This window comes from Zea mays, chromosome 8 (genome assembly GCF_902167145.1).
Source record: "Zea mays cultivar B73 chromosome 8, Zm-B73-REFERENCE-NAM-5.0, whole genome shotgun sequence".
Lineage (NCBI taxonomy): Eukaryota > Viridiplantae > Streptophyta > Magnoliopsida > Poales > Poaceae > Zea > Zea mays.
In genome coordinates this window covers 110,341,064-110,368,703 of record NC_050103.1, presented here as the reverse complement: position 1 = coordinate 110,368,703, position 27,640 = coordinate 110,341,064, and the positions used below count along the sequence as shown (strand labels likewise).

At 44.3% G+C, this 27,640-nt stretch overlaps 1 protein-coding gene across 4 annotated transcripts; it reads left to right on the top strand.

Annotated features, from left to right (window-relative positions):
* Nucleotides 1-5,753: 5,753 nt before the first annotated feature.
* On the top strand, nucleotides 5,754-26,429 carry LOC100279213 (ARM REPEAT PROTEIN INTERACTING WITH ABF2). Of its 4 annotated transcripts, NM_001152237.2 has the most exons (20): nucleotides 5,889-6,286; nucleotides 6,378-6,544; nucleotides 6,998-7,170; nucleotides 7,253-7,373; nucleotides 7,481-7,555; nucleotides 16,028-16,122; nucleotides 19,019-19,094; nucleotides 20,790-20,897; nucleotides 22,735-22,753; nucleotides 22,856-22,863; nucleotides 23,035-23,103; nucleotides 23,176-23,235; nucleotides 23,325-23,448; nucleotides 23,541-23,680; nucleotides 24,699-24,762; nucleotides 24,844-24,923; nucleotides 25,214-25,278; nucleotides 25,416-25,533; nucleotides 25,615-25,739; nucleotides 25,825-26,420. In NM_001152237.2, exons 1-20 carry the CDS (start codon nucleotides 5,941-5,943, stop codon nucleotides 25,934-25,936), a joined length of 2,145 nt encoding a protein of 714 aa, NP_001145709.2. In that variant the 5' UTR covers nucleotides 5,889-5,940; the 3' UTR covers nucleotides 25,937-26,420. The 4 variants fall into 4 exon arrangements, with proteins under 4 accessions (XP_008654777.3, XP_008654778.3, XP_008654779.3 ...); XM_008656555.3 differs by having other exon boundaries at nucleotides 5,754-6,286; nucleotides 22,735-22,863; nucleotides 25,825-26,429; XM_008656556.3 differs by having other exon boundaries at nucleotides 5,758-6,286; nucleotides 6,378-6,538; nucleotides 22,735-22,863; nucleotides 25,825-26,429.
* Nucleotides 26,430-27,640: the final 1,211 nt, after the last annotated feature.

The following is a 27,640-nucleotide window of genomic DNA, read 5'->3' as shown; positions in this document are numbered from 1 at the left end:
ATAATCTCTCCCCCTCCTTTGCTTGAGGATTTGGCGGAAGCTCTTGATGATGAGCGTCATGTCCTTGTTGTCGAGCTTGGAGGCGTCGATGGGGAGCCTACTTGATGTAGACTCTTCCTTCTTCTCTTCTGTCGCTTTGAATGCGACGGGTTGCACCTCGGGTGTGGAGGTGCTGTCTTGCTCCAAGTTGACGATTTGTTTGGAGCCTTTGATCATCAATTCAAAGCTCACAAACTTTCCTATAACCTCCTCGGGAGACATTAGCTTATATCTAGGATCACCACATATTAATTGAACTTGTGTAGGATTGCAAAAAACGAGTGATCTTAGAATAACCTTGACCATTTCATGGTCATCCCATTTAGTGCTCCCGAGGTTGCGCACTTGGTTCACCATGGTCTTTAGCCGGTTGTACATGGCTTGCGGCTCTTCCCCATGGTTGAGGACGAATCGACCGAGCTCTCCCTCGATTGTCTCCCTTTTGGTGATCTTGGTCACCTCGTCCCCTTCGTGTGCGATCTTGAGGACGTCCCAAATTTCTTTGGCGGTCTCTAACACATGCACTTTGTTATACTCCTCTCGACTTAAGGAGGCAAAGAGTATAGTAGTTGCTTGAGAGTTAAAGTGTTGTATTTGGGCGACTTCGTCCGAGTCATAGTCCTTATCCCCCATGTGTGGTACCTGCGCTCCAAACTCAACAACATCTCATATGCTTTCATGGAGTGAGGTTAGATGACCTTTCATTTTAACACTCCACATAGAATAATCTTCACCATCAAAAACTGGTGGTTTGCCTAATGGAACGGAAAGTAAAGGAGCACGTTTAGAAATGCGAGGATAGCGTAGGGGGATCTTACTAAACTTCTTGCGCTCATGGCGCTTAGAAGTGACGGCCGCGACGTTGGAGCCGGAGGTAGAGGGCGACGAAGAGTCGGTCTTGTAGTAGACCACTTTCTTCATCATCTTCTTCTTGTCGCCATTCCGATGCGACTTGACGCGGGGAGGTGATTCCTCCCTTCCTTTGGCGCCGGACTCCCTTGATGGAGCCTTCCCGTGGCTTGTGGCCGTTTCCATTTCTCTCTTGGCGGATCCTCCTGACATCACTTCGAGTGGTTAGACTCTAAATGAAGTATCGAGCTCTGATACTAATTGAAAGTCGCCTAGAGGGGGGTGAATAGGCAGAAACTAAAATTTACAACTTAAAACACACTACAAGCCGGGGTTAGCGTTAGAATAAACATTAAGTCCGGGAGAGAAGGGAAAATAAAGCAACCAAGAAAATAAAGCGGATGACACGGTGATTTATTTTACCGAGGTTCGGTCCAAAGAACCTAGTCCCCGTTGAGGTGGTCACAAAGACTGGGTCTCTTTCAACCCTTTCCCACTCAAACAGTCACTTAGACCGAGTGAGCGAGGCTTCTTCCTTAATCTCACGGGTCACTTAGACCTCACAAGGATCACCACACAATTGGTGTCTCTTGCCTCGCTTACAAAGCACTTGAGAGTAAGAAGTGAGAAACAAAAGAAAGCCAAGCCAAGCAAACAAGAGCAACAAGAAACACGGGTGATCCTCTCACAAGTCCTAATGCACTAGAATTGAATTGGGGACTTTGATTGGATCGGGGGCTTTGATTTGTGTCTTGGAGTGTTTCACTTTGCTCTTGTATTGAATGGAGAGTGATGAATGCTTGGATGGTTGGAGTGGAGGTGGTTGGGGGGTATTTATAACCCTCAACCACCAAAACAACTGTTGGGGTTGGCTGCTGTCGATGGGCGCACCGGACAGTCCGGTGCGCCAGCCACATCACCCAACCGTTAGGGTTTTGGCGGTTTCGACCGTTGGAGCTTTGCCTTCTAGTGGCACCGGACAGTCCGGTGCCGCACCGGACAGGTACTGTGCGTTGTCCGGTGCGCCTCTGACGACTTCTTTGACTTCTGCGCGCACTATAGCGTTCGCAGGTGTCTGTTGCAGTCGACCGTTGCGCTGGTAGCCGTTGCTCCGCTTGGTGCACCGGATAGTCCGGTGGCACACCGGACAGTCCAATGAATTATAGCGGAGTGGCGCCGGAGAAACCCGAAGGTGGCTAGTTCAGAGTTGTACGGTCCTGGTGCACCGGACACTGTCCAGTGGCACACCAGACAATCCGGTGCGCTAGACCAGTGCACACTTGGGTTTCTTTGCTCCTTTCTTTTTGAACCCTTTCTTTAATCTTTTTATTTGTTTGTGTTGAACCTTTATGCACCTGTGGAATATAATCTAGAGCAAACTAGTTAGTCCAATTATTTGTGTTGAGCACTCAACCACCAAAATTATTTATAGGAAAAGGTTAGACCCTATTTCCCTTTCACCCCCTCTCTCCTGGACTTGTCTTTTGTTCTAATGCTAACCCCGGCTTGTAGTGTGTGGTTAAAGTTGTAATTTTTAGATTCCGCCTATTCACCCCCCTCTAGGCGACTTTCAGAAATCTCATGAGGAACGAGCGGAGAGTCTCGTCGCTTTGACGTTTGATGGATTTGAGATCCCATGGTTGCGCTGGTTTGTCGGAGAGAGATTGGAAGTTCGTGACAAAACGACAGTTGGAATCTTCCCAATCATCGATGAGTGTCGCGGCAGATGCCAAAGCCATTGCAGCGCGTCCTGCCCTAGGACAATGGGCAGGTACGCTGTCATGATGTCCTCCGTCGCTCCAGCAGCCCGGGTGGCGGTCGTGTAGACTGTCAACCAGCCTCCCGGGTCTTACTTGGGCTCGTACTTGTCGATGTTGGAAACTTTGAAGTTAGGAGGCCATTGGATTGCTCGGAGTCGATGGGTGAGTGCGGAGACCCCACACGTTTCCCTCTCCTCCTGTCGGTGATCATGTCGTCAGTTCCGGGGAGGCGAGCGAGCATCTTGTCGCCTAGACCATCCCAGGGTCGGGCTGCTGGTGGAGGATGCTGCTGACTCGGTCCTTATCGCACGGTTGCATGCCGGTGCCCATGATCCGGTCGTATTCTTCTCGACGCCTTATCTCATTCTCATGTCGGCGATCACACGAAGCATTGATGTTGCTTCGCGCGTCTCGTCGACTGTTGATGGTGTGACTTAAATCGTTTGGCGGGTGAGCGAGAGGTAGAAAATGATTACCCGCCTGGGTGAGCACTCGCCGATAGCCCTCCACCTTTGGGGTTCGCGGAAGGCCGTTGGCTATCTGCGCTAGGACCCTTCCCACCTCGCTCGACGTGCTTAGTGCTCGAGCGAAGTCAGGGTATAGGTTCTGGGCGAGGAGTGGGTTCTCGCGCTGGAGCCTAACGTCTTGTTCTGCCTGCTCCCGCTCGCGTTCCTTAGCCTGGCGACGATCACGGAGGCGGGAATTGCGCCGTTCTCGGTATGTTCTTTCGTCGGGATTCTCCCCCATCCTAGAAGCTTCATCCCGAGAGATGGACTGAGTCAAATCACGTTCTCCAGCTTCGTGGTGTCGTCGTACATTTCGGCGTCCGTTTTGCCATCGTCACGCATCACGCTGGGGGCTCCTCCCCCAGCACGGTGGGTTTGTCATCGGAGATAGGCGATGTTTCCAGTCTCCCTGAATGAAGAGGGTGTCTGGGAAGAAAGGCGTGGGCGTAGCGGTGCATTCCTTCTCGTTCTCCCTTGAGGGAGGAGCAATCGGGACGACGATCTACAATGCTTCTCGGCCCTGGTTTGGAGTGTTCATCTCCTTCTATCGGGTGATCCGTGTCCACACCTCAGTGGGCGAGGTGGACAACGGAGTTTTCTGGGTCAGGGAGGCCATGGACGACCGAGCTTCAGCCACCCGGGGATCCCGAGCCTACCCTCGTGTGGGACCATGCTCCGTCGCCCCCGTCGGCGGGGTTTTCACTGGTGTGGTTTGTGGTCTTGTCGTGGCTTCCTTTGGCGATCCCGAGGGAGATTTCCTCTTGGGTGGAGTCGCTATGCGATGAAGAATCCCCTCCGTATCTGCTACGCAGGAGATGGTTCTGAAGCAGAAGACTGCTCCTGTGCTGAAGGTGATCATGCTCTTGAAGACGATGGCCATAGAGTCGGCGTTGATCAACGACGCACCCCTACCTGGCGCAACAACTGTCGGTGTTTGTTACCCGACCGCACACCCCGGGGTTACCCTCACAGTGCTTTTGGGTAGGACGACGTCGTTGATTGTGACTCGATGGTTCATGCGGTAGCACGATGGGAGAAACACATAAGCTTGAGTAGGTTCGAGTCGCTCGAGAGGCGTAATACCCTACGTCCTATGATGGTTTTTGGTATTGAGGCGAGTTTACAAGCTATGGACTATGAGAATGGTGGACTGAGGGTGAGATGAAAATGGAAGGGGTGCCTCCTGGCCTTATATACACAACCAAGGATAGCCCTCCGTACAGATGACGATCACAATCCCTTTTTCTTATCTCCTGATTTATAGCGAACAATCTTCCTTGATCTCGGGGAATTCTTACGTTCTCGCGCTCGAGTTATCGCCGACGGTTTAGCCTGTCAGGTGGGCGCAACCAACCCCGCTTGACATACCCGTGCTCTTGTAACATCTAACTCGGACGTGTGCCTCTTTCGTATTAGAACATGTTTACCTCTGTTGGTTTCCTTTATCCGGTCCACCACAAGACGCCTCAGGAGGGCTCCTGCTAGGTGGCTCAGACGTGGACCCGGGGATATCCATCCCCCACAGTACTCAAAAAGACCCAAAGGCCTTCCAAAGACGGCCCACTAACCGCCCGGTCTGCCTGCTAAGCAGCTCGGCGCGAAGGTCCAAAAGGCCTCCATGTGACGGCCCGCCAAGCCGACCAACCTGTCCGCCTAGCAACCTAGCGAGGCGGGGCTGCCGACCAACCTGCCAACCGAGCAACCAGCGAGGCGGGGCTGCCGACCAACCTGCCCACCAAGCAACCCAACAAGGCGACATCCGACTCTCAGGCGAACATCTCTATTGAAAAGAAGAACCGACCTAGTACTATCGAGTCACGTCGATGCGATGAGATATCACCGAGCCATACCCAGAATGTAGAAGCGGTGACGAGTAAATTTGATGTTCAACACTCTGGTGCGGCAAGGTGAAAAGGGGGCGACTAGGATTTGGTGTCATGCGAGCCACCTTACGAGAGATGATGTGAGTTGAAATTGTGATTTCTCATTAGCTATATAGAATACATTTATGCAGGATATAGAAGCAATGAGATCGGTCACCATGCACCGTTTGAATTAGGGGTGGATATCGAGCTGGCTCGACTCGGTTCGAGTTGGCTCGTTAAGATAACGAGCTGGCTCGGCTCGACTCGTTATGTTAACAAGCTGAAAAACCAACTCGGCTCGACTCGTTTGCCAACTCGAGCTGGCTCGTTTAGCTCACGAGCCAGCTCGATAATACCATGTCTAGTGTCTACAAACGGATATAAAAACATGTAGCAAAAGAAAAGAATGAGATATATTTAAAAAAAAGAATAGAGTTTGCAACTTAAGATTCCACACTCAACAAAGAACAAGATTAACTATAGTAGAGTACAAGATTAACTATTTTGGATCCGAATTATTGTAATTTGACTAATTACTCCAACTCATTTGGCTCGCGAGTCAGCTGGCTCGTTATTGTAACGAGTTGAAATACAAGCTCAACTCGTTACAAATTATAAACGAGTCGAGTTGAGTCGAGCCACTATTAAGTCGAGTCGAGCGAGTTAACGAGCTATGAGTTTTTCGTCCAACCCTATTAAAGGTTTGAACGTTTCAAATTAGATGTGTTTATTATGGATATATACGATTTTTTTTATGGGTCTGCGGGTAAGTTTTCGTTCCCACGCACATTCATTTTTTTCCCTTCTCATTTCTACTTTTCTATCCAACACGACCCTACCGGCTACCGCGCCGGAATCACACTGCTTGTGCCTTTTCCTCCTCAACCCGACACGCTCTCCGCGCCGTCGTCGACCAATCGAATGGAGGCGGAGCAGCAAAAGCAGCAGCCCCAGCGCCCGCGCCGAAAGGGGCTGAAGCGGAAGCTGGAGGACGAGGCATCCGCCGCCGTCGCCGCCGCCGCCACATCCGCAGCAGCATCCGCCGCCGCCGCCTCGCTCGGCAGCGCGGGCGCCGACGATGACAACGAGGAGGAGGACGGCTCGGCGGGCACCCCCGAGATCTGCTGCCGCCACTCCCACGCGGCTCTTGCCCGCGAGGTCCGCGCGCAGGTTGATGCCCTCGTCCGCTGCGCCTCCTCGTGGCGCCACGCCGACCGCGCCGCCGCCAAGCGCGCCACCCATGTCCTCGCCGAGCTCGCCAAAAACGGTAACCTCCCTTTTCCAAACCTCATTCCGGCCGCACCGGTCCGTGCTCCCGCATCCTTACTGAGTGGATCTGGTGGTCCTCAATTGAACAGAGGAGGTTGTCAACGTGATTGTGGAGGGCGGTGCCGTGGCGGCCTTGGTGTGCCACCTAGAAGAGCCTGCTGTGGCGGCGCCAACGCAGGAGGAACAACAACTGCGGCCGTTTGAGCATGAGGTTGAGAAGGGCGCTGCCTTCGCTCTGGGCCTCCTAGCTGTAAAGGTTTCTTTATTAATTCCCTAATTTAGTTGTAGATGCACTTTGGTACCAATGCAATTACTTGTATGACCGACGAATTTATGTTGTACATAGTATGAATTTTCAAGTTTCCTGTGACATGGGAATATGGGATTACAATGTTTATGAGCTTCAACTATCCCATATATGTACAGTAATTCTGAACGCCTGAACCTGCATCGTCATATATCTGTATTTCTTGCAAGACTGTAAGATCCTATTCCTTTTAATAGTTAGAGAATTCTAGAAAATTCCAAGTGCTATCTACTTTATACTTTGCTCTAGTACCCTTTATAAAAACTTAAGAGCCTAAGAAATACTAAACCCTCTAGTTCTGTGGGGATCTTTAATAGTTGTGTTTTGAGCATTAATGCTTTATTGTTGTGTACTTCTCACCAAGTTACTATTAATCATTTATTTTGTGTCTCACTGTAACAGCCTGAACATCAACAACTTGTAGTTGATGCTGGTGCATTACCTCCTCTAGTGAAACTCTTGAAAAGGCAGAAAAATACTACAAATTCGAGGGTGGTTAATAGCGTTATCAAGAGAGCAGCTGATGCAATTACCAATCTTGCACATGAGAATAGCAACATTAAAACTAGCGTCAGGTTTTGTTTTATGCCTCTTTGATCATTTGATAACCTTTTCCTCGAGAAGTTTTCACTTGCTGATGGTTTTGTTGTACTGCAGAATGGAAGGTGGAATCCCACCACTTGTTCAATTGCTAGAATCACAGGATCTTAAGGTGCAAAGAGCAGCTGCTGGGGCCTTGCGTACTTTAGCCTTTAAAAATGATGAAAATAAAACTCAGGTGACATATCAAAATCAATGAAGGCTATACTTATGTTAGATTTTGACATCTGAACTTGCATATGCTTTTTACACATATTCATGACATGGTAAATTCCTGTAATGCAGATTGTTCAATGCAATGCTTTGCCAACTTTGATCTTAATGCTGCGATCTGAAGATGCTGCAATTCACTATGAAGCAGTAAGGCCTCGTGCTATTCTCCAGTTTTGATTATGAGGCACTGAATATTCTGATGTCAACTCCACTTCACTAAGAGCATTTTTCACACTGTTGAGATGCATCTTTTGACTGATTACGAGCAGGCTAATGTTGTTACAGATAAATGATCATATCCTTTGAAATTGTGCCATTCTACAGTTTTGCACAATCCTTAAGCAGCATTAATTATTGCAAGGCTTTATGAAATATAAAATTTTAATATTCCATCTTGAAACTTTATGCTGGATCATAACGCTGTATATTTACTTGGGAATTTTTCATGCTGGACCATGTTCCATCCTCGGTACATGGAAAATTTAGAATGTATTTCTGAAGTTGAATAGAAACTTAATTTCGTTGGCTGTTAGCAGTTACCTTACAAATATTATGTTGTCCTAGTGTCCTACAACACATTTATATCATAGGCTCTGCATAATTTATTCAATATTTCCTGCCATGTAAGATGCAGTTTGATTAATATTTTTCTGATTCCATCAATGAAATTATATTAATTTTGATTCATGGCTACCCTGAATTTTTGCACTGATATTGATCTGTTGCATACAGCCAACCTTAGCGAAACCACTAGCAGTGCGTTTGGCAACTACTGGGAAGGGGCATGGGAATTGGTTGTGGGAGTTGTTGGAGCGAATTGTGAGAATTTGTTTTTTAGGCCCAACCAGTTGTTTGGTTCAAATAAGATAGGGAATTTAAGAAGAAATTCATGTCTGTTTGGCATAATTGCTGCTTGTTGAAAAAAACAGCTTATTTGAGAAGTTGGTGAAAAGCAACTTCTGCTTATTGACTGCTTTTAGTTCATTCTAAGAAGTAGCTTCTGCTTATTGATTGCTTTTAGTTCATTCTAAGAAGCAGCTGAACTGATAACCCTACATGATCGGCTTCCATGTGAGCTCTCTTCTTTCCCCTGCAAATACCTTGGTCTGCCTCTGTCTTTAAAAAAACTGTCCAAAAATCAGGTGCAACCCATTATTGACAGAGTGGCTGATCAATTGTCTGGGTGGAAAACGGATCTAATGACAAGGGCTGGCAGAAGAGTACATGTCCAGTATGTGATGACATGCATGCTCATTTATTTAGCCATGGCAGTTGACATACCCCCAGGATCACTCAAAGTTATTGACAAGATCAGAAAAGGCTTTATCTGGCGCGGAAGGAAAGATGTAAGAGGAGGACATTGTTTAGTGGCTTGGGGCAGAGTCTGTAGACCTCTCGAAATTGGCGGTCTTGGTATTTCTAGTCTCAAAAAATTGGGATGGGCCTTAAGAATGAGATGGCTGTGGCTGAGCAAAACAGAACTGGATAAACCGTGGTCTCAATGCCTATGCGGTTTTCCAAAAAAATGAAGGCCTTCTTTTCCACTGCCATGCTCACTGAAATTGGGAATGGTTCTTCAAACTCATTTTGGCAAGATCGTTGGGTCCATGGAAAGAAAATTGAAGACCTTGCTCCTCGACTGCTTGCAGCTGTGCCAAATAAGATTAAGAACAACAGAACTGTTCTTGAGGCCTTAACAGATAGAAAATGGTTAACTGATATTAAAGGGGCCTTGACAGTAGGAGTTTTTGCTGACCTCCTAGATCTCTGGGATGCACTTCAAACAATCCAGCTACATCCAGACATGGAGGACAGACATATTTTCAGGCTTGCTACTGATGGGAATTACTCAGCAAAAGCAGCCAATGAGGGTTTCTTCATTGGGTCAACCCAAGCTGAACATTGGGAATTAATTTTGAAAACTTGGTCTCCTCCTAAATGTAAATTCTTCATATGGCTTGCTGATTTAAGAAGATGTTGGACAGCAGACCGTCTAGAGAAAAGAGGTTTAAGCCATCCTGACAAATGTCCTTTGTGTGACCAAGATCAAGAAAGCATAGACCATATGATTGGTGGGTTGTGTCTTTGCTAGGAACTTTTGGTTCCAGCTGCTCGGACAAGTCAATCTGCCTGGTTTTGCTCCTCAGCTGGGGGAAGAGAGCACTATGCAGTGGTGGAGTAGAACCAGTGAGCAGCTGCAGGGGATTGCAAAAAAAAGGGTTTAATTCTTTAATCACCCTCGGGCTATGGACTCTCCGGAACCATAGAAATGGGTGTGTCTTTGACAGAATTAAACCCAGCCTGGAGGTAGCTATAAGAAGAGCTGAAGAAGATATTGATTTATGGACGTTTGCGGGGGCCAAACATCTAGCTCTTCTTACAGCTCCCATTCCAGGTGTCTTACATGGGTCTGGTAGAGGGAGCAGATGATAACATCATAGATGAAGATGTTGTCTGGTGCTAGGCTGGTGCGTCGGGTCTGTGTAGGTGGTGGCCTTTTTAGGTGTTCCTTCATGGATGTTTTCATGTATTCTAAGTTGCGGCCACCATAGAGTGTCCTTTCTTTGTATTTGTAATTGGTCTATTTTTGGACCCTCCTTTCTCTCTTAATTTAATGATACACAGCTCTCCTGTGTGTTCGAGAAAAAAAAGATGTTGCAGAAGCGCCCTGTTTGGTACAACTTTTGCTTAAATCTGTAAAGAAGCTGTAAGATATGCCAAACAATGTCCCCCCTGTTTGGTGTGTTTTTTGTGAGAAAGGGAAGTGATTGGCCCTCTAAAACCACTTTTCCGTCTCACCAAACAAACAAAAGATTCCTAAACTCTTACCCTCCAACCACCCATTCCCTTGTACCAATTGTTACTAACCTTGATTAGGCGAGATAATTACCCCCTCGGGTACTGTAGCATATATATAGGCAGACAAGAGTATATGGGCTTTATGGGCCTTAACACCCCCTGTCAAACTCAAGGCGGAAGTGGAGGATTTGAAGCATTGAGTTTGATTAGATGAAACTGATGTTGTGCCCTAGTTTGTGCTTTTGTGAAGAAATCTACAAGCTGTAATTCTGAGGGCACATAGTGAAGATCAATGGTCTTCTGATGACAATGAGATCTAGTGAATGATACATCAACACCAATGTGTTTTGTGAGTTCACGCTTCACTGGATCATGACAAATTTGTATAGCTCCAGTGTTATCACAGTGAAGAAGCGTAGGCGAGTCACAAGAAACGCCTAGATCAGCCAAGAGCCAACGAATCCAGATAATCTCAGCAGTAGTAGTAGCCAGGGCTCGAAGTTCTGCTTCAGTACTAGATCTAGACACAACAACTTGCTTCTTAGATTTCCAAGCAACAGGAGATGATCCAAGAAGAATACAGTAACCAGTGATGGAGCGACGATCTATAGGATCACTGGCCCAGGTAGCATCAGAGTAAGCATGAAGCTGAAGTGGGGAATTTGAGTCATAAAATAAACATTGTGTTTTTGTCCCCCGTAAATATCTAAGCACACGAAGTAAGTGCCCATAATGAACTGATGTAGGAGCAGAGACAAACTGACTCAAGATGTGTACTGCATGAGCAATATCTGGCCTGGTGACAGTAAGGTAAACTAAGCTGCCAACAAGATGTCTATATCGAGATGGATCCTCCAAAGGTGTCCCATCAGTCGGACGAAGAGATAAGTGAAGATCCATAGGCGTGGCAACAGTGCGAGTATCACTAAGACCAGAACGATCAAGAAGGTCTTGTATATACTTGGCCTGAGAAAGATAAATACCATTTTGAGTCTGCAAAACCTCAATGCCCAAGAAATAACTGAGTGCCCCCAAGTCAGACATTTGAAATTCCTTACTCAGATATGCCTTCACATGAGCAATATGGTCTGGATCATCGCCTGTAATCAACATGTCATCAACATATAGTAATAGTAATGTGCGTCCTCGTGAAGAAACATGAATGAACAATGCAGGATCATGATCACTAGAATAGAAACCACAAGCCTTGATGACAGAAACAAATCTCTCAAACCAAGCACGAGGAGCTTGTTTAAGACCATACAAGGCTCGACGTAGACGACATACATGCCCTGATGGAACCTCTATCCCAAGAGGTGGATGCATATAGACTTCCTCATGTAGATCACCATGAAGAAAAGCATTTTTGACATCCATCTGAGAGATAGTCCAAGAAGATGAGGCTGCAACAGCAAGTAAGGCTCGGACAGTAGTCAGATGGGCCACAGGTGCAAAAGTCTCATCATAGTCAATACCCTGAGTCTGTTGAAAACCTCTAGCCACAAGACGGGCTTTATATCGCTCAATAGACCCATCAGATTTGGTTTTAACCTTGAAGACCCATTTGCACGTGATAGGTACAACACCAGCAGGTAACGGAACAACATCCCATGTACATGTGCGATGAAGGGCATTCAATTCATCAGTCATAGCAAGCTGCCACTCAGGTATACCAGAAGCCTCTTTATAAGATGATGGTTCAGCAATGACTGCACCAGCACGGAAAAACCCATAACGTTCTGGAGCTGCAATAGTGCCACGGTCACGAAGATGATACCCCTGATTAAAAACAACATGAGAGTCATCATTGTTAGTACAAGTATCAGCAACAGGTTCATCATCAGGACTGGCCATGGGAGTAGAGCGAGGACGACGAATGTAAGTCTGAGTGACAGGTGGTTTGGAAGAGTAAGACGGAGGTGGTGTGGAAGTTGAAGGTGGTGTGATGGGAATACGAACATTTGGGGTAGAGGCAGTATGCGGTGATACTGATGAATTTTCAGAAATGGGAGGGAGGCTCATGAAGGAGGTAGACTCTGTGCTATACAAGGAAGAATGAGTGGAAGAGTTGTAAAAGAAGGGTCGATTTTCATTAAAGCTCATATCTCGAGAAATACGCATGCGACGAGAAGATGAATCATAACATCGATAGCCTTTATGTTCAGGGCTATATCCAAGAAAAACACACTCAACAGATTGAGCAGTCAATTTAGTACGTTCACGAGGTGATAATAGAACATAACACGTACATCCAAAAACTCGAAGGTGGTCATATCGTGGAGGAGTTCCAAAAAGAACTTCACCAGGTGTTTTGCCAGAGAGTTTGGATGATGGTTGTCTATTGATGAGGTAAACCGCAGTAGAAACTGCTTCACCCAAAAATGTGAAGGGACAAAAGAAGATATCAACAAAGTGCGAGCAGTTTCTATAATGTGACGATGTTTGCGTTCAGCCACACCATTCTGTGCATGGGCACCAGGGCAAGAAAGCTGGGCAAGAGTACCCTCTAAAGTCAAAAACTGGCGAAAATTATCAGATAAATATTCACCACCAGAATCAGAACGAAAGGTTTTAATATGAGTGGAAAATTGAGTGTGAGTCATGCGAGCAAAGTTTTTATAAATAGAAATCAGCTCAGAGCGACGTTTCATGAAATAAATCCAAGTGTAACGAGAATGATCATCAATAAAAATGACATAGTATCTATATCCACCTTTTGACACAAAAGGTGCAGGACCCCAAATATCAGAGTGAACCAAATCAAAGGGTTCGACAGAAGAATCACTAGTAAAATATGGAAGTTGTATTTGTTTTCCAAGATGACAACCCTTACAATGAAAATCAGACTCAACCGAAGTATGACCTAAGCAACCTGACTTTATTAGAGTAGACAATCTAGATCCACACAAATGACCTAGACGATGATGCCACTGGGCAAAAGACGCAACAGAAGCAAGGGTAGCTGAAAGCACATGCGCTGGAGATGTAGCCAAGGAAGGAAGCCGCAAAGAGTCCAAGATGTAGAGGCGAGGGGCAGCTCTACGGCGACGGCCAGTCCCAATCACTTCCCCTGTGCGAAGGTCCTGTACAAAACAAGATGAGTCATCAAATCCGACGAAGCAATTATGATCCGTAATTTGACCTACTGAAAGAAGGTCCATAGATAGCTCAGGAACAAAGAAAATATTAGGTACTGTAAAATGTGGATCACAAAGAGAACCCTTATGAGTAATGTGGCATACAGTACCATCAGCTGTCTGCACTGAAGCACCGTCTGTGATAGGAGTAGTAGAGGCCAACTTTGACTGATCAGATGTGACATGAAAGGAGGCTCCTGAATCAAGTACCCAGGCCGACTCTGAGGTACAAGCAGACGAAGTGGCAGCAACAGCAACTGAGCCTCTAGTAGATGGTCCTGGACCACGACCATGAGCAGCACGTCGGGCACGGAAATCAGTCAACTTCTCAGGGAACTTGATAAAGCAAAGCTCAGATCGATGATTGGTCTTGCCACAATGATCACAAGGCTTAAAAACACTCTTAGGTTTCTGGGCAGCAGCCAACACACTGTGAGTATTACTACCAGTAGAAGACAGAGCATTAAGACGAGTCTCTTCAGCCAGTAAATCAGACAACGCCTTAGCCATTGTGAGAGTGTCAGAATCCTGAAGTAAACGAGCACGAAGAGAATCAAACTCAGCCCGAACGCCCATAACAAATCTGTAAGTGAAGAACTTTTCAATAAACTTATGAGCCGGACACGGATCAACAGTACAAGCAGGCACCATAGATATCAAAGCACTCATCAGGCGATCAAAAGCTGAGTAGTACTCATCAATACTCATATCATTTTGCTCAATAACATGTGTCTGCTGCATGAGAGTGTGTAATAGAGCACCACTGTCCTGAACAAAACGCTCCTTCAAATGAGACCAGATGGCTTTAACAGTTTTAAATTTAGACAAACTCATAATCATAGATGGTTTGACGCTGTTTACCATAGCAGCCATCACTTTACCATCATTAAGCTGCCATGTTTTGATATCAGCAGCATTGCGACGATCATCCGCAAGAACAGGTGCCACATCAGTCAAATGAAAGAGTAATCCATGTCCTCTGAGTGCAGTCTCAACACAGAAAGCCCACTCCGGATAATTTTGGCCATCAAGAGTGATATTGGCCACAATAGCATTTGTCGCCATACTGAATTCAATGAAAATCAGGGAACAAGAGACCGAAAACCAAACAAACCAGAGGAGCCGCAGCTGACAGCAGCCCGAGTACGAGTTGGCGGAGGTCCTGAGCGCGGAAGCCGAGTTGGACAGCGGCTGCTGTCCTGATGACTCTGCCCGCAATGGCAGCGACCGGCGCAGAAGCAGGAACGGCGCAGATCCAGATCTGTGGAGGCGACAGACGACACAGAAATCGACGGCGCAGATCTGGTTCTGCAGCCCTTGTGGCGTGCAGCAGGCAGACAACTGCAGAGGTACGGCAGGAATCGACGGCGCAGATCCGGTTCCGCAGCCCTTGCGGCGTGCAGCAGTTGCGGCGTGCAGCAGGCAGCAACTGCAGAGGTGCGGCAGGGCGCAGAACCCAGGCGCAGCAGGCAAATAGGCAACAGGTGGGCGGCGGCTGAGGCAGGGCGCAGTGCGGCGCAGCAGGCAACAGGTGGAAGACGCAGCAGGCAGCAGGCGGGCGGCGGATGAGGTGCGGACGGCGGACGGCACAAGAGCTCAGATCCGCAGCTCGCGGGACTGAAGGAAAACCGCGACGGCGTGGCAGAGGAAGCGGGAACCGCGATGGCGCGGCAGAGGAGGCGGGGGAACTGCGACGGCGGCTGCGGGTGGCAGATGGAGGCCGCCCAGATCCGCCGCGACGGCGGCAGAGGAAGCAGGAAAGGCCGGCCGCGACGGCGGCTGAGGATGGAACCGTGACGGCGGTAGGGCGGACGGCTGGAAGGCTGGCCGCGATGGGCGGACGGCGCAGCAGCGACGCGATGGCGCCAAAGAAAATTGATCAGGGACGGATTAGATGTAAACCCTAACCCTAACCTCCTCTGATACCATGTTACTAACCTTGATTAGGCGAGATAATTACCCCCTCGGGTACTGTAGCATATATATAGGCAGACAAGAGTATATGGGCTTTATGGGCCTTAACACCAATTACTAACCAAACATGCCATACAGGTTATTGAATTGGCTAAGGTAAATATCTTGAACACACTTTCTGTTTTTTTTGTCAACTGGCAACAAACCTTAATGGCTGTATTAAGCTAGTTCAGGCCATTTTGAGTCTGAAATTTTGAAGATATGAAAACTCAACAATACACCCAATGACCCAAATAAGTTTGAGGGCCAGTGGTGCGGCCATGCAGGTTAAGCCTATATCATGGTCCACATACATGGATGCTTGAAGAGTTAAATGTTTATTTGAATGCATAATTGTGTGGCAAGTACTGAGACGACACTAGAGGCTGATGCTATTTACTACCTGGTTCCTGAAATATTTCAAAAAGTAGTCTGCACCTGCTACTTGTGACATGTTTGCTAAGTAAACTTGATTGTAGAAGCTTATGCAAAACAAATAAGTTGAATGAAACTCGTCCGAGGCTCTGAGTTACCTCCTTATATTGACTTACTGTTCTATGCTCTTTTATCCGTGAATAAACTTCTACCTGGTGCAAGGATACCTTTCTGTACTAACTTCCTTAGCAATCCAACATGTTTGCTTCCAAGCACAATCTTGGATCGAATATATTCACGATTTCTTTAATTTTATTGGAATACACTCTAATAATTTTTTCCACTGGCATGTTAGGTTGGTGTCATTGGAAATTTGGTTCATTCATCACCAAAGATCAAGAAGGAGGTTCTTAATGCAGGGGCACTGCAACCTGTGATTGGATTATTAAGGTATGGTCATCATAGGGAAGTGCAGTTTTATGAGGTGCATAAAGAACTTTATAATTGTATTTATTTGTTAGGTTCTGTTGTTGAGCAGCCTTACAAATGTTCTAAGCATCTCTAACAGATTACTTTCCTACGTCCCCTAAAGTCTATATAAGTGATCTCCTATTATTAGTAGTATAGCTTTTTCTTCTCTCTCCCAGCAGATTACCAATACCTTTAAAGTGGATAGGGGAGAGGGAGTGGATAGGGATTTTAAATAGTTACTTAAAACTTTTAGATGTTGGATATAGGATGAGTAATCTGTTGGTGCAACCACAACCCCTTATATTGCATATTTTTAGTATTAGGGATCAGGTAAGTAATATTTTGGAGATGTTCAAATTTTCAGGCAATGTTTTCAAGTCGTCTAGTCGAACCTAGTCATATAGCTACCGAACAATCGATCAGTCGCGATTAGTCGTCGACTAGATCGACTAATCGAGCCTAGTCGAGCTAGTCGTCCATATGTTTCTGGAGATATATAGTATACAGTAATAGGATATAGTATATACAATTTATAATACACAATAAAACAAGCACCAAGATGGTGACTTACCTGCGTGTTTGTTGTCCACAACTCCCCATTCCCATGGTTATTAAAGCGGTAAAACGATAAAAGGTTAGGAACTACCTTTTTAACATTTAAACGTTGAAACTTGAAACGTCTTTTCAGACTTGAGATAAAACGACACACTAGAATATGTTCATGCTCATAAGTTGAGTATTTGAGTTCACAAAACAAATAGCATAAAAGGAAAAAAGATCAAGTTCAACCACACAAGTCTATGCAACTATGCAACATGCAAGTTACAACTTGCATCTAGCATCAGTAACCATCATCCAACTCATCAATATCAAGAGCATGAGCATCCCTGGAAGTCTGGAACTTGATGGTTGCAGCTGCTAGCGACGTTGGCTGCTAGAGCTGGCGGGCGGCATGCCGGCATTAGAGGCGGCCGGTGCTGGGGGAGGGAGAGGGGATGGGGCGCTCGGGTGCTGGAGGAAGGAAGCGGGCGCTCGGTTGCTGAAGGCGGCGGTCGGCGTTGGAGGAAGGAAGCGGGCGCTTGGGCGCTGGAGGAGGCGGTCTGCGGTCGGCGCTATTGGGGAGTGTCGTGGCGGTGGCGGACCTGGCAGCGCTAGAGGAGGGAGGAGGGGGTGGAGGAGAGGAGGGAGACACGTGGCAGTAGATGGCCGGAGCGGGCGGCACTGAAGGAGAGAAGGGAGGAGGTTGTCTTGACCTAGTTTTTTGGGCCTTTGTGAGGCCCAACAAGGTAAAAGGTCCTAAAACGTTTAAACGATGCCAAATTGATGTTAAAACACGTTTAACGGATGTTCTACGCGGTTTGTTTAAAACGATCGGACGTTCTACCCTGTAATCACAATTTATCGTTTAAACGACGTTTTAATAACCTTGCCCATTTCTTCTCCAAAACTCCATATTCTTGCTGATTTGTTGCTGAAATAACAAAAAAATTGAAGTAATAGGTACGAAAGTAGCTGCAAAAATAGGTGTAAAGTCAATAGCAGCAGTTAGCATTAGGAAAACACAACAGCTGTACAACAAACATAGCCAAGAAAAGTTCACTAGTGCAGCAGTCTGCTAGCAACATTAATGCAGTACAACACTACACTACACCATCTAAACCAAGTTCTCAAGTCCAATAATGCAAAAGTAGCACAACAAATGAACAAAGTAGAAAACAGCTGCTAGGCCCAGCAAGACAGCAACACAAGCGGTGGCTGCAGCTGCGTCCTTGTGCGGTGGCGGCGGCAAGACGGGCGCCCGCCTGGAACTTGCAGGCGGGGGGCGACAGCGGCTCTGTCTTCGGCTGGGGGCGGTGCCGCGTCTTCAGCGGCGGCGGGTGGCGGCTGCAGCTGCGTCCTTGTGCGGCGGCGGGTGGCGGCTGCACCCTTGGTGAAGGACTGGGGGAGCGCGAGCAGGTGTCTGGCGTCTAGGCTTCCAGCACTCCAAGCTTTTGTCTTGTGCGTGTTGGCCAACCCTAGAAGCCCACATTTGCAGCCCACAGATGCAGCAGCCCAGCTCCAATAGACCATCTACAAAGACACGTCCAATATGGTCGTCCCCAGTTCAAATCGGACGACTAGTTGTGACTAATCGTCGACTAATCGGACGACTAGTTTTCTGATCGGGATTACTAGTTTTCGGATCGGACTAATCACATCGATGGGTCTGGTCGGATGTAGTCTACCGATTAGGCCGACTAGTCGGACGACTTGAAAACATTGTTTTCAGGACACCAGTGTACATGAAACTTTAATGATTAAGCCAACCAAAACAATGCTAACTATTATATTTGAGCATAGGCTTGGCCATTCCTAGTCATTCAGACCCTTACCATTTTTATATTATTCTAGAGAAACACTCGATCATGGGTTTGTCTTAAATAGGGGGAGATTGAACCTCGGTTGTACAAAAACTCGATGAAACCAGTTCAGTGAGGTATCCACCATTGTTTTCAAGTCGGATGACTTGCTAGTCGTTCTAGCTGACCGACTTGGACGATTAATCGCGATTAATCACGATTAGTCGGACGGCTTGGGCGATTTATCGCGATTGGTCCAAACCGACTTGAACGATTATCACGACTATCCACATTTGGTGAGGGACTGGAATTTTGGGTGGGTGGCCTTCTTGTTGGGAAACTGTACCAACCAAGCTACTGGTTTTTTCCTATCTTGTATTCTAGAATACCATCTTATTCAAATGATAAGGTTCTTTGTCATTGTTATTTGAGTTTTAAAGGGTGTTCTATGGCTTGCTGACTTGCTCTACACCGGCAACTCACCTCAAGAATATCTACATGATGTATGAAACATTCATTTCTTTATTTTTTTTCAGCTCATGTTGTACAGAAAGCCAAAGAGAGGCTGCTTTGTTGCTAGGGCAATTTGCTTCGGCCGACTCGGATTGCAAGGTGCTTAATAAATATGGAGTACTTACTGTTTACAAGTCCTCAGTAAATTTTGCAAATCTACTGGTAGTGAAAACTAAAGAGAGAATCGCACCACTAATCCCTGAATTTGCATGTTTGTCTCTCCCACACCCCTCAATTTGTAACTTATATTGTTAGCCCTTCTAACTTTGGACCCGTTGTGGCATTGGCCCAAATCACCGTTAGCTACTTAGCTTAATTGATGGCGCTGATGTGGCATCAGACATGGGCTATTATACTGGACTGTTTGTTTTCTTTTATCGTCGCTTCCTTTCCTTTTTCTTTTCCATTGATCAATACATCACTGACATGGATGTGTAGATGGTGTCATAAAATCGATTAATTATTTGACCAGTCAACAAAATATTTTGTTTTCGTATATGTCATTATTTATGGTGTACTCAATTGGTACCCACTTCTTGTGAACAGGCCCTTATTGCAGGTAGGTATTATTTATGAATGTGACTTTCAATACCATGTATATTTAGCTAATATTACTTATTGTTCCATAGTTTGATGGAATTTAGCCACCCATATTATTTATTTGTGACTGGAATGAGTATCGCACATGTCTTAAGGTTATAGGTCAAAACCTGTGTCAACATGCCATGGAGAGCAGGTCCCATGTTTAATGCTCATGTCAACACAATTTGTTATGTTAAGGTGATTTGGCCCAATGTTGCAAACATACCTGAACTTTAGTGGGGCTAGCAAAGTAATTTGCAAGTTGCGAGAAGTTGCTGAGAGTGAGACAACGGCACAACTTTAAGGGCTAGTGGTACAACCTCTCTTTTTCAAAAGTACTGGTGATTTACATATGTAACATTTAATTTATGTGCACTGTATATTAGGATAGAGGTGAAATAATTCTGGCCAATCACATTAGGATTGACAGATTATAATTGCTGGGACTGTCTGGCGCCTTTTGACATGATGCCTCATAGGGCCTACATGCTGCTGGCCAGTCCATGCATGATCTCGCTTATTCTCCTTGTTGCTCTTTTCTAACTACGCCTCTGCATTTCTTATTCTTCGTCTGATCTGGCTGCCACAATCACGAATCCATATTGGTGTGCATATGGCAGTCTCTGCAACTGTCATATCTGGTGCTGGGACCACTTATCTTCTTTATCTAGTATATCCTCACACGGAGTCATGGTCTCATGGACATGTTCTCCAAATACGGTGGGTTCATGTTCCTGGTGTCTGCACGTGCCAAGTCCCCAGATCTGCCCTTACCTGCATTGCGTCTATATCACTGTGCTTGGCAACAACACACCCTGGGTTCTATGCTCAAGCTGAACCTAGCTCGTCTACCACATGCATTTCAATTGCTCCACCACTCCTGGCTTACACCACACCCTAAGATTTAAGTTTTTTTAGAAGTTGGCTTCTTTGTTGCAGAGGTATGTTTTGCTTTATTTTTTTAGATGTTTCCTTGGGAGGTGGGAGGGAGGACAGCCATAGGAACCACTTACGGTTTGTTCTTTGAGTGGAGGGATGCAGAAGGTAGAAAAAGAATGAACTCAACAATTGAATATAATGTTCAGTATAAGGAAATCTAGAATGATAAATCTCATTATCTCAAGGAATGACACAAAAGCAAAGAGACATAAGATGTTTTCTCCAGTTAATTCATTTCTGAACTTGATAGATAATATATATGTTCGTTTACAGGTCCATATTGTGCAAAGGGGTGCAGTCTGTCCACTAATTGAAATGCTACAGTCGGCTGATGTCCAACTCCGGGAGATGTCTGCTTTTGCACTTGGCAGGCTTGCCCAGGTTTAATTTTCATTTTTAATATAGCATCTTTTTTAATGTTTATAAGGTACTTTACTGTTCTCTACTATAGAGAATCAGTGTAGGCAGTGAAATAAAAACACCACAGTATTTTTGTTGCTCTCTTACATTAGTAAATCAGTTCCCTTGCTCTTCTGTTGATGTGAACTACATGTGGGGACTGCGGATGCAAAGATCATAATATGTATAGGGCAAAACCATAGTTAGTTTGCTGGCACCACTTACCTTCCTTATCCAGTCCATCCTAGACATGGACATATTTTTTAAATATGCTGGCTTCATGTTACCGGTGTCTGCATGTGCCAAGTCCCTTGCTCCGCCCTTACCTCCATTGCATCTTCACCACTGTGATTGTCAACGACACCATAGGTGCTGCTGTGTTCGAGGTACCTCTGGAGGCACCACACACATTCCAATTGCTCCACCAAGAAGTTACGTAGCTAGTAGCTACTCTTCATATAGGAAAATGTTCAAGAGCCCATATGTTGTCTGTACATAATTCTGCCTTTTGTTTTTGAGTTAAATGCACCATAGGTTCGTTAACTTAATGCTGGGTTGTCAGTTAGGTCCATCAACTCTAAAAGTTGATTTTCGAATCCATAAACTTGAAAGTGGTTCACCTCAGGTCCATACCCCTTCGCCCTTAGAATCTACTTCTGGGTCTAACAACATCAAAATCTTTTAGTCCCAAGCAAGTTAGGGTAGACTAGAGTTGAAACCCGACCAAAACCACAAGTCAAGTTTACGCCCCAACAGTTTTTTTTCGGGTTTCATCTCCATTAGAATGGCTTGGTTTAACATTCGCTCGCCAAGCCTATCACAACCCTCTTTCTTTACCAGGCTTGGGACCTGTTATGTTGAGACAACATAGGCAAAGTTTAAAAAAATAGTTCTACTTCTGGGTCCATAAACTTTTAAAGTGGTTCACCATAGGTCTATACTCCTTTGTTTGGCCCTTAGATCTGACACGGTATGCGGGTCAGCAGCCAGCATGGCATGCTTGCCAAGTTAGATCTAAGGGCCAAACAAAGGGGTATGGACCTGTGGTGAACCACTTAAAAGTTTTTGGACCCGGAAGTTGAATCTAAGGGCCAAATGAAAGGGTATGGACTTGCGGTGAACCACTTATAAAGTTTATGGACCCACAAATCAACTTTTAGAGTTGATGGACCTAACAGAAACCCTGCTAAGTTAATGGACCTATAGTGCATTTAACTCTTCTATTTTGTAAGGGAATTTTGTCTTTTTTTTTTCCCTACCATATGCTCTGATCGCTAACCACACCTATCTTAGCCAATCTTCTGAACCTTTGTAATTCCTAATTGCTAGGTGACACCGTCCTGGCTTGATCCCTAGCTTAGTTATCCTTTCTAGCCCAACGATAGGTGCTTGGAGTGTTCCCTGTGACTTTTCCCAGCTAATCATCGATTAGGTGCTAGGAGTTGGTCTACTGTTTGACTATTAAAGACCCACTTTGTCAGTGGTGCATTTTAGCAGAGCGATAATATTTCTGACAATTGCAACCAACCAAACTTCATGGCATATAATTTCCTTGTGAGATTGTTTGGCTAGTTTTATACAGAGTGGAATGTGGAGTGAACCACTTAAAAAGTTGACCCTGATCCTCACCTGAGAGATTATGGACCCAATTGAGTATCTGGGAAAAGTTAAATGATCTAGCACATTTTGCTCTTTCATATCATATAATGTAAGGGGAAATCCCATTCGTTTTTCCTTTTATTTATTGGTTAGTGGGGTTGTTCTTTCTTTCCTTTTTGCTTAGTTGCAACTCGTAATCTAATCTGAAGTCTTTTCTCAGGACACACATAACCAAGCAGGTATTGCATATAATGGTGGCTTGGTGCCTTTGTTAAAACTTCTTGACTCAGAAAATGGATCTCTGCAACATAATGCTGCATTTGCCCTTTATGGAGTTGCAGATAATGAGGTAATATACGATCTTTTTTCCACAAGGTTTGATATCTCTCTCAAATCTCCCTTTTTTTACTATTGGTCACTCCATGTTCCTTTGTAACGGGATCAACTCATTTTTTTTAACAAAATGCTGATCTTATATTTCTTCATTATTTCTGAAGCAAATCACTGTTCTTTCTTATAGGACTATGTATCTGACTTCATTAAAGTAGGAGGTGTCCAAAAGTTACAAGATGGAGAATTTATTGTCCAGGTACATTGGCCTTCATTGTATATTGTGTCACTCTATTGTGAATGCTTTTTATTAAGCTATTATTGTTTTCAGGCAACAAAGGACTGTGTGGCAAAAACATTGAAGAGGTTAGAGGAGAAGATAAATGGACGAGTAAGTTTGCTCGCAAGGTTTCTGTATTTAGTTGTTTGCGATGTGCTTGATAGTATTTATGAAGATTGTTCCCATGTCATGGTTTACAGGTGTTGAAACACTTGCTTTATTTGATGCGAGTAGGAGAGAAATCTGTGCAAAGGCGTGTTGCTCTAGCTCTTGCACACCTTTGTGCCCCTGAAGATCAAAGTTCAGTTTTTATTGATAATAATGGTAAACAATTTTGCAAGCGCTGAAAATTGTACATTTTCATTTCCATTCTACTGTATGGTGTTCTTTATGAATTTAAATTCTGGGTCATCCAGGTCTCGACTTGCTTCTTGATCTTCTTATTTCCATGAGTTCAAAACATCAACAAGATGGCTCAGCAGCATTATACAAATTGGCCAACAAAGCTGCAGCACTTTCTCCCATGGATGCTGCCCCTCCATCTCCAACACCTCAGGCATGCAAAAGAATTATTAAATTCAAATTTACTTTGTATTATGTATGCTGTTTGAGTTCCAGTGACTTTATGAGCTGACTGTGGTATGGTTAAAGTAGTATCACAATGACACGATCTTCAGTGTGCTAGGATGTGCATGCAATTATTTTGATTAATCATTGTGGAATGGTGCTTTGGTTCAATAAGGTATATAAGGGCCTAAATTAGTCTGTTGTAGTCCAACCTGTTGTGAATAATAGTGTGTTCAACCTGCTGGAGGATAATAAATGTTCTTCTGGCTTTCCATGAAAGGTAAATGTTGAACTGAGCTTGCTGCTTGCAAAACTTAATCTGTCTCATCTGGATAAATGCCTACTCTGTGATCAAGAGGAGGAAACAGTCCAGCACATCCTTATAACCTGTCTTTGCAAGACAGTTTTGGCACAGGTTGTTGATTGCACTTAACTTGGTGGCGGAGAGCTAGCAAAAGAGTTAGCAAAGATCAAAGAAGAGGGGTTAACACTCTCATCATCTTGGATGCATGGATGCTCTGTAAGCAGAGAAATGCATGTGTGTTTGAGGGAGACTCTCAGTGTCCGTCCCTACTTACACCTAGAAACTTGAAGTTAGAAGCTCGTCTATGGACGCTTTCTGGGGCTTCCAAGCTACAGGGTCTTGGGCTAAGTCGGCTGGAAATCTAGGCTACCTTAATTTTCTTTGCTGTAACTCACTTACCTTGGTCCTAGTAAGAGTTGAGCTTGTTTGGACCACATTTCTTTTCCCTATAATACAAAGATACACAGCTCTCCTACATGTTCAATAAAAAATATCATGTCAATATTTTTGTACTGTTTGGCATTGTGTTGAAAATTGTTTTCAGAATTTAGCTATCATTGACATTGTAACAAGGTTTCCAAACACTGCCTGTATTTTGCTATCCTAAATTAAGTCATTGTGACTTTGTCGGATTTTTGCATCCAATTGGTCTGGTAATGGTTGCGGCACTGGCAATTGTTACTGAATGTATATTTCATTGTAGGTTTATCTTGGTGAGCAATACGTGAATAGTTCAACACTTTCAGACGTTACTTTCTTGGTAGAAGGTTGGTACTATTTCATGACCCTGATTTCATCAGTATAATTCTTTTCAATCGTGTCCCAGATAATCTTAATCCCTTCTACAGGAAAGCGATTTTATGCACACAGAATTGCTTTGCTTGCTTCTTCTGATGCATTTCGTGCAATGTTTGATGGCGGGTACAGGGTGAGTTTTGACTTGCCACAACATAATGTGCTTTTGCTGGTTATAGTCTATAGGTGTAACCTTTTTTTATTCTAGTCCTATAATATAAGGCGCGTGTGTTATCTTTAGACATGCGTACATTGATGTAGTAGTATAAAGAGAATTAAATATATTTTTCAGTCTTTGAACTAGAGGTGGTTATGCCTTATATACTTATATACTGGGACTGAGGGAGTATATTTCTGCATACAATATGTTAGTTTTGATCAAACCTTGAATCTCATGTCTAATTGAAAGCATTTCTTAACCAGGAAAAGGATGCAAGGGACATTGAAATTCCTAATATCAGATGGGACGTCTTTGAACTCATGATGAGGTTAGTAAGTCATTGACCTCCCTTCTCGTTTGACCACAGTTCTCTTTCTGTTGATGAATCTGCAACTAATTTTCCCCTTTTCTTTTTTGTGCCACTGTATGCTGGATTAAAGTCTGAAATCATCTTTGGTTTTGCAGATTTATCTATACAGGGTCAGTTCAGGTTACCAGTGAAATTGCACAGGATCTTCTTAGAGCTGGTGATCAGTATCTCTTAGAAGGCCTCAAACGCCTATGTGAATATACTATTGCGAAGGTGATTAGAAAAGTTACTATCTATTCCTTGTTTAAACCGCAGGTTTGATATTAATTTAAATGCCATTATGTGCCTTTGTAGGATGTGAATCTAGATAACGTATCTGACATGTATGACTTGTCCGAAGCCTTTCATGCCGTGTCTCTGAGACATACGTGCATCTTGTACATTCTGGAACATTTTAACAAGATCTGCACCAGAGCCGGGTACCTTCTCTTGCTAATTACTTTTGATCTGAAAGCAGTGCGATTTCAAGTGACTCAATTTTTAACACGCAATCTTGCCATGCAGTTCTGCACAGCTGATCCAGCGTGTTATTCCAGAGCTCCGCAATTTCCTAACCAAGGCACTGAGTTCATCAAGAAGCCCAAGTACAACCGACGACAGGAACTTGCAGACTTGATTTTGAGTCCCAATTCATTGACACTGACACCGTCATCTGACCAAAGTTGCTGGACATCCTGTACAGTGAAGTTTCTGGCGCTGCGCATTTGATGGCATCTGTTGTGGTACATGGTGGCCGGCTCCTCAAAATTAACATCAGCAGCTTAACAAACTTTTGTAAGATTTAGTGGAGGATATGGGTAAAGAGAACCCGCGTCTTAGTCATGCCTCGACCAGCTTACACTGGGATAGGCTGTAGTTGTGAATGGTCTTGGCCGTAATTCGTCGGTCTCTGCTTTGTTTCTGAGTTGTGTTTGTTTCAAGTTCACAGTTCAGTGTATGCCTGCATATGTTTAAAGTATGAAGCTTGAGCAAGTTAGAAATTAGCCCCTGTAGTGATAAAGCTGTCTGTGTAGATCCACCGATTGGAGTTACCGAAACAACTATGTAACATCATAGATGACATTAGATGCATGATAATTGCTGGTAAAGCTTGGTCAAAATATGAGGTAGAACCACTGATCATCACTTAAATAGATTGCGAAGCATCAGCTAATCAAGCAACTTTTCCTTTTAGAAAATTATTTTCATAACTTCTCGTTTTTAGAAAGTTACAAACTTAAGCACATAGTTTTTATAGATAATAGTTTGAGATATAACTTATTAACATAAATTAGTTAATATATTTAAAATAATGTTTTATAGATAACTTGTCTTGATAGCTTTTTGCATAACTTTTGAAGTCTTAACTTTTGTTCATAATACAATTTTCATAATATTTTTTAAATATCTTTTATAAATATGATTTTGTATAATAAATTATATTTAGAACATAGTTTTGACGTCTAGCTTTTGTTGAGCATAATTATTCATAATATTTTAACTAACTTCTATATATACGACTTTGTATATTAAATTATACTAATAACATAACTTATACACCTAAATTATTAGTGTGCAACATTTTTTTTAGAAAATGTACATGCAATTTATATAACACAAGTTTTTATATAATTTGTTTGATCAAATTTCTTAACATATAATAAAATAAGGGAAAACAAGGAAAAATTTAAAGATACAAAAGGAAAAGTGTGAAAACGAAATGTGATAGAGAAAATAAATAAAAGGAAAAGGTAAGAAAACTGAACGGACGTCAGTGAACATGACCATAGATGGCTCCAAGCGTAAGGCGAGAGAAATGGAGATAAGCATACCAAGCTATAGGAGGAACGGTAGATATAGGAAGATAAAATTACTATCTAGGCACTGCAGGCTGTGTACACATGAGAGTGAAAGCAAAATGAAGAACATATGTCCGTAAATATCGCAACAGAAAAAATGTTCGATCATTAGTTAAAAAGAAATCAGGGAATATGAACCATATTAGGACCGGTTTAACTCAATTCATATGGATTGAAGGTGATTAGAGGGATTATGCGGGTTTATATGGTATAAAAATAATCGAACAGACCTAATATGGTTTATATTTCCTGATTTTATTTAACTAATGATGTGATATTTATGGACGTGTTTGTTGGGCCGCAGGCCCAAATAGGGTTAGAAAAAAGCTTGAGGCTCACGAGCTGACTCCGTGTGCCTCAACCGACCGAGTCCGCCTCCTGTCGTGCTTCTGCCTTGACCACACGCTTCCCACGAGTTGAGCCGCCTCCCTCGTGACTTGAGCCACCTCACCCACACCTATTTGCTCTGCCCACACGCGCCC

Bases quoted from the DNA above. Each gene is read 5' to 3' on its own strand.
- LOC100279213 (XM_008656555.3), top strand. From the start codon at position 5,941: ATGGAGGCGGAGCAGCAAAAGCAGCAGCCCCAGCGCCCGCGCCGAAAG. The intron at 24,924-25,213 runs GTGAGTTTTGAC...TTTCTTAACCAG, and splicing joins TGTTTGATGGCGGGTACAGG to GAAAAGGATGCAAGGGACAT. The intron at 25,534-25,614 runs GTGATTAGAAAA...GTGCCTTTGTAG, and splicing joins GTGAATATACTATTGCGAAG to GATGTGAATCTAGATAACGT.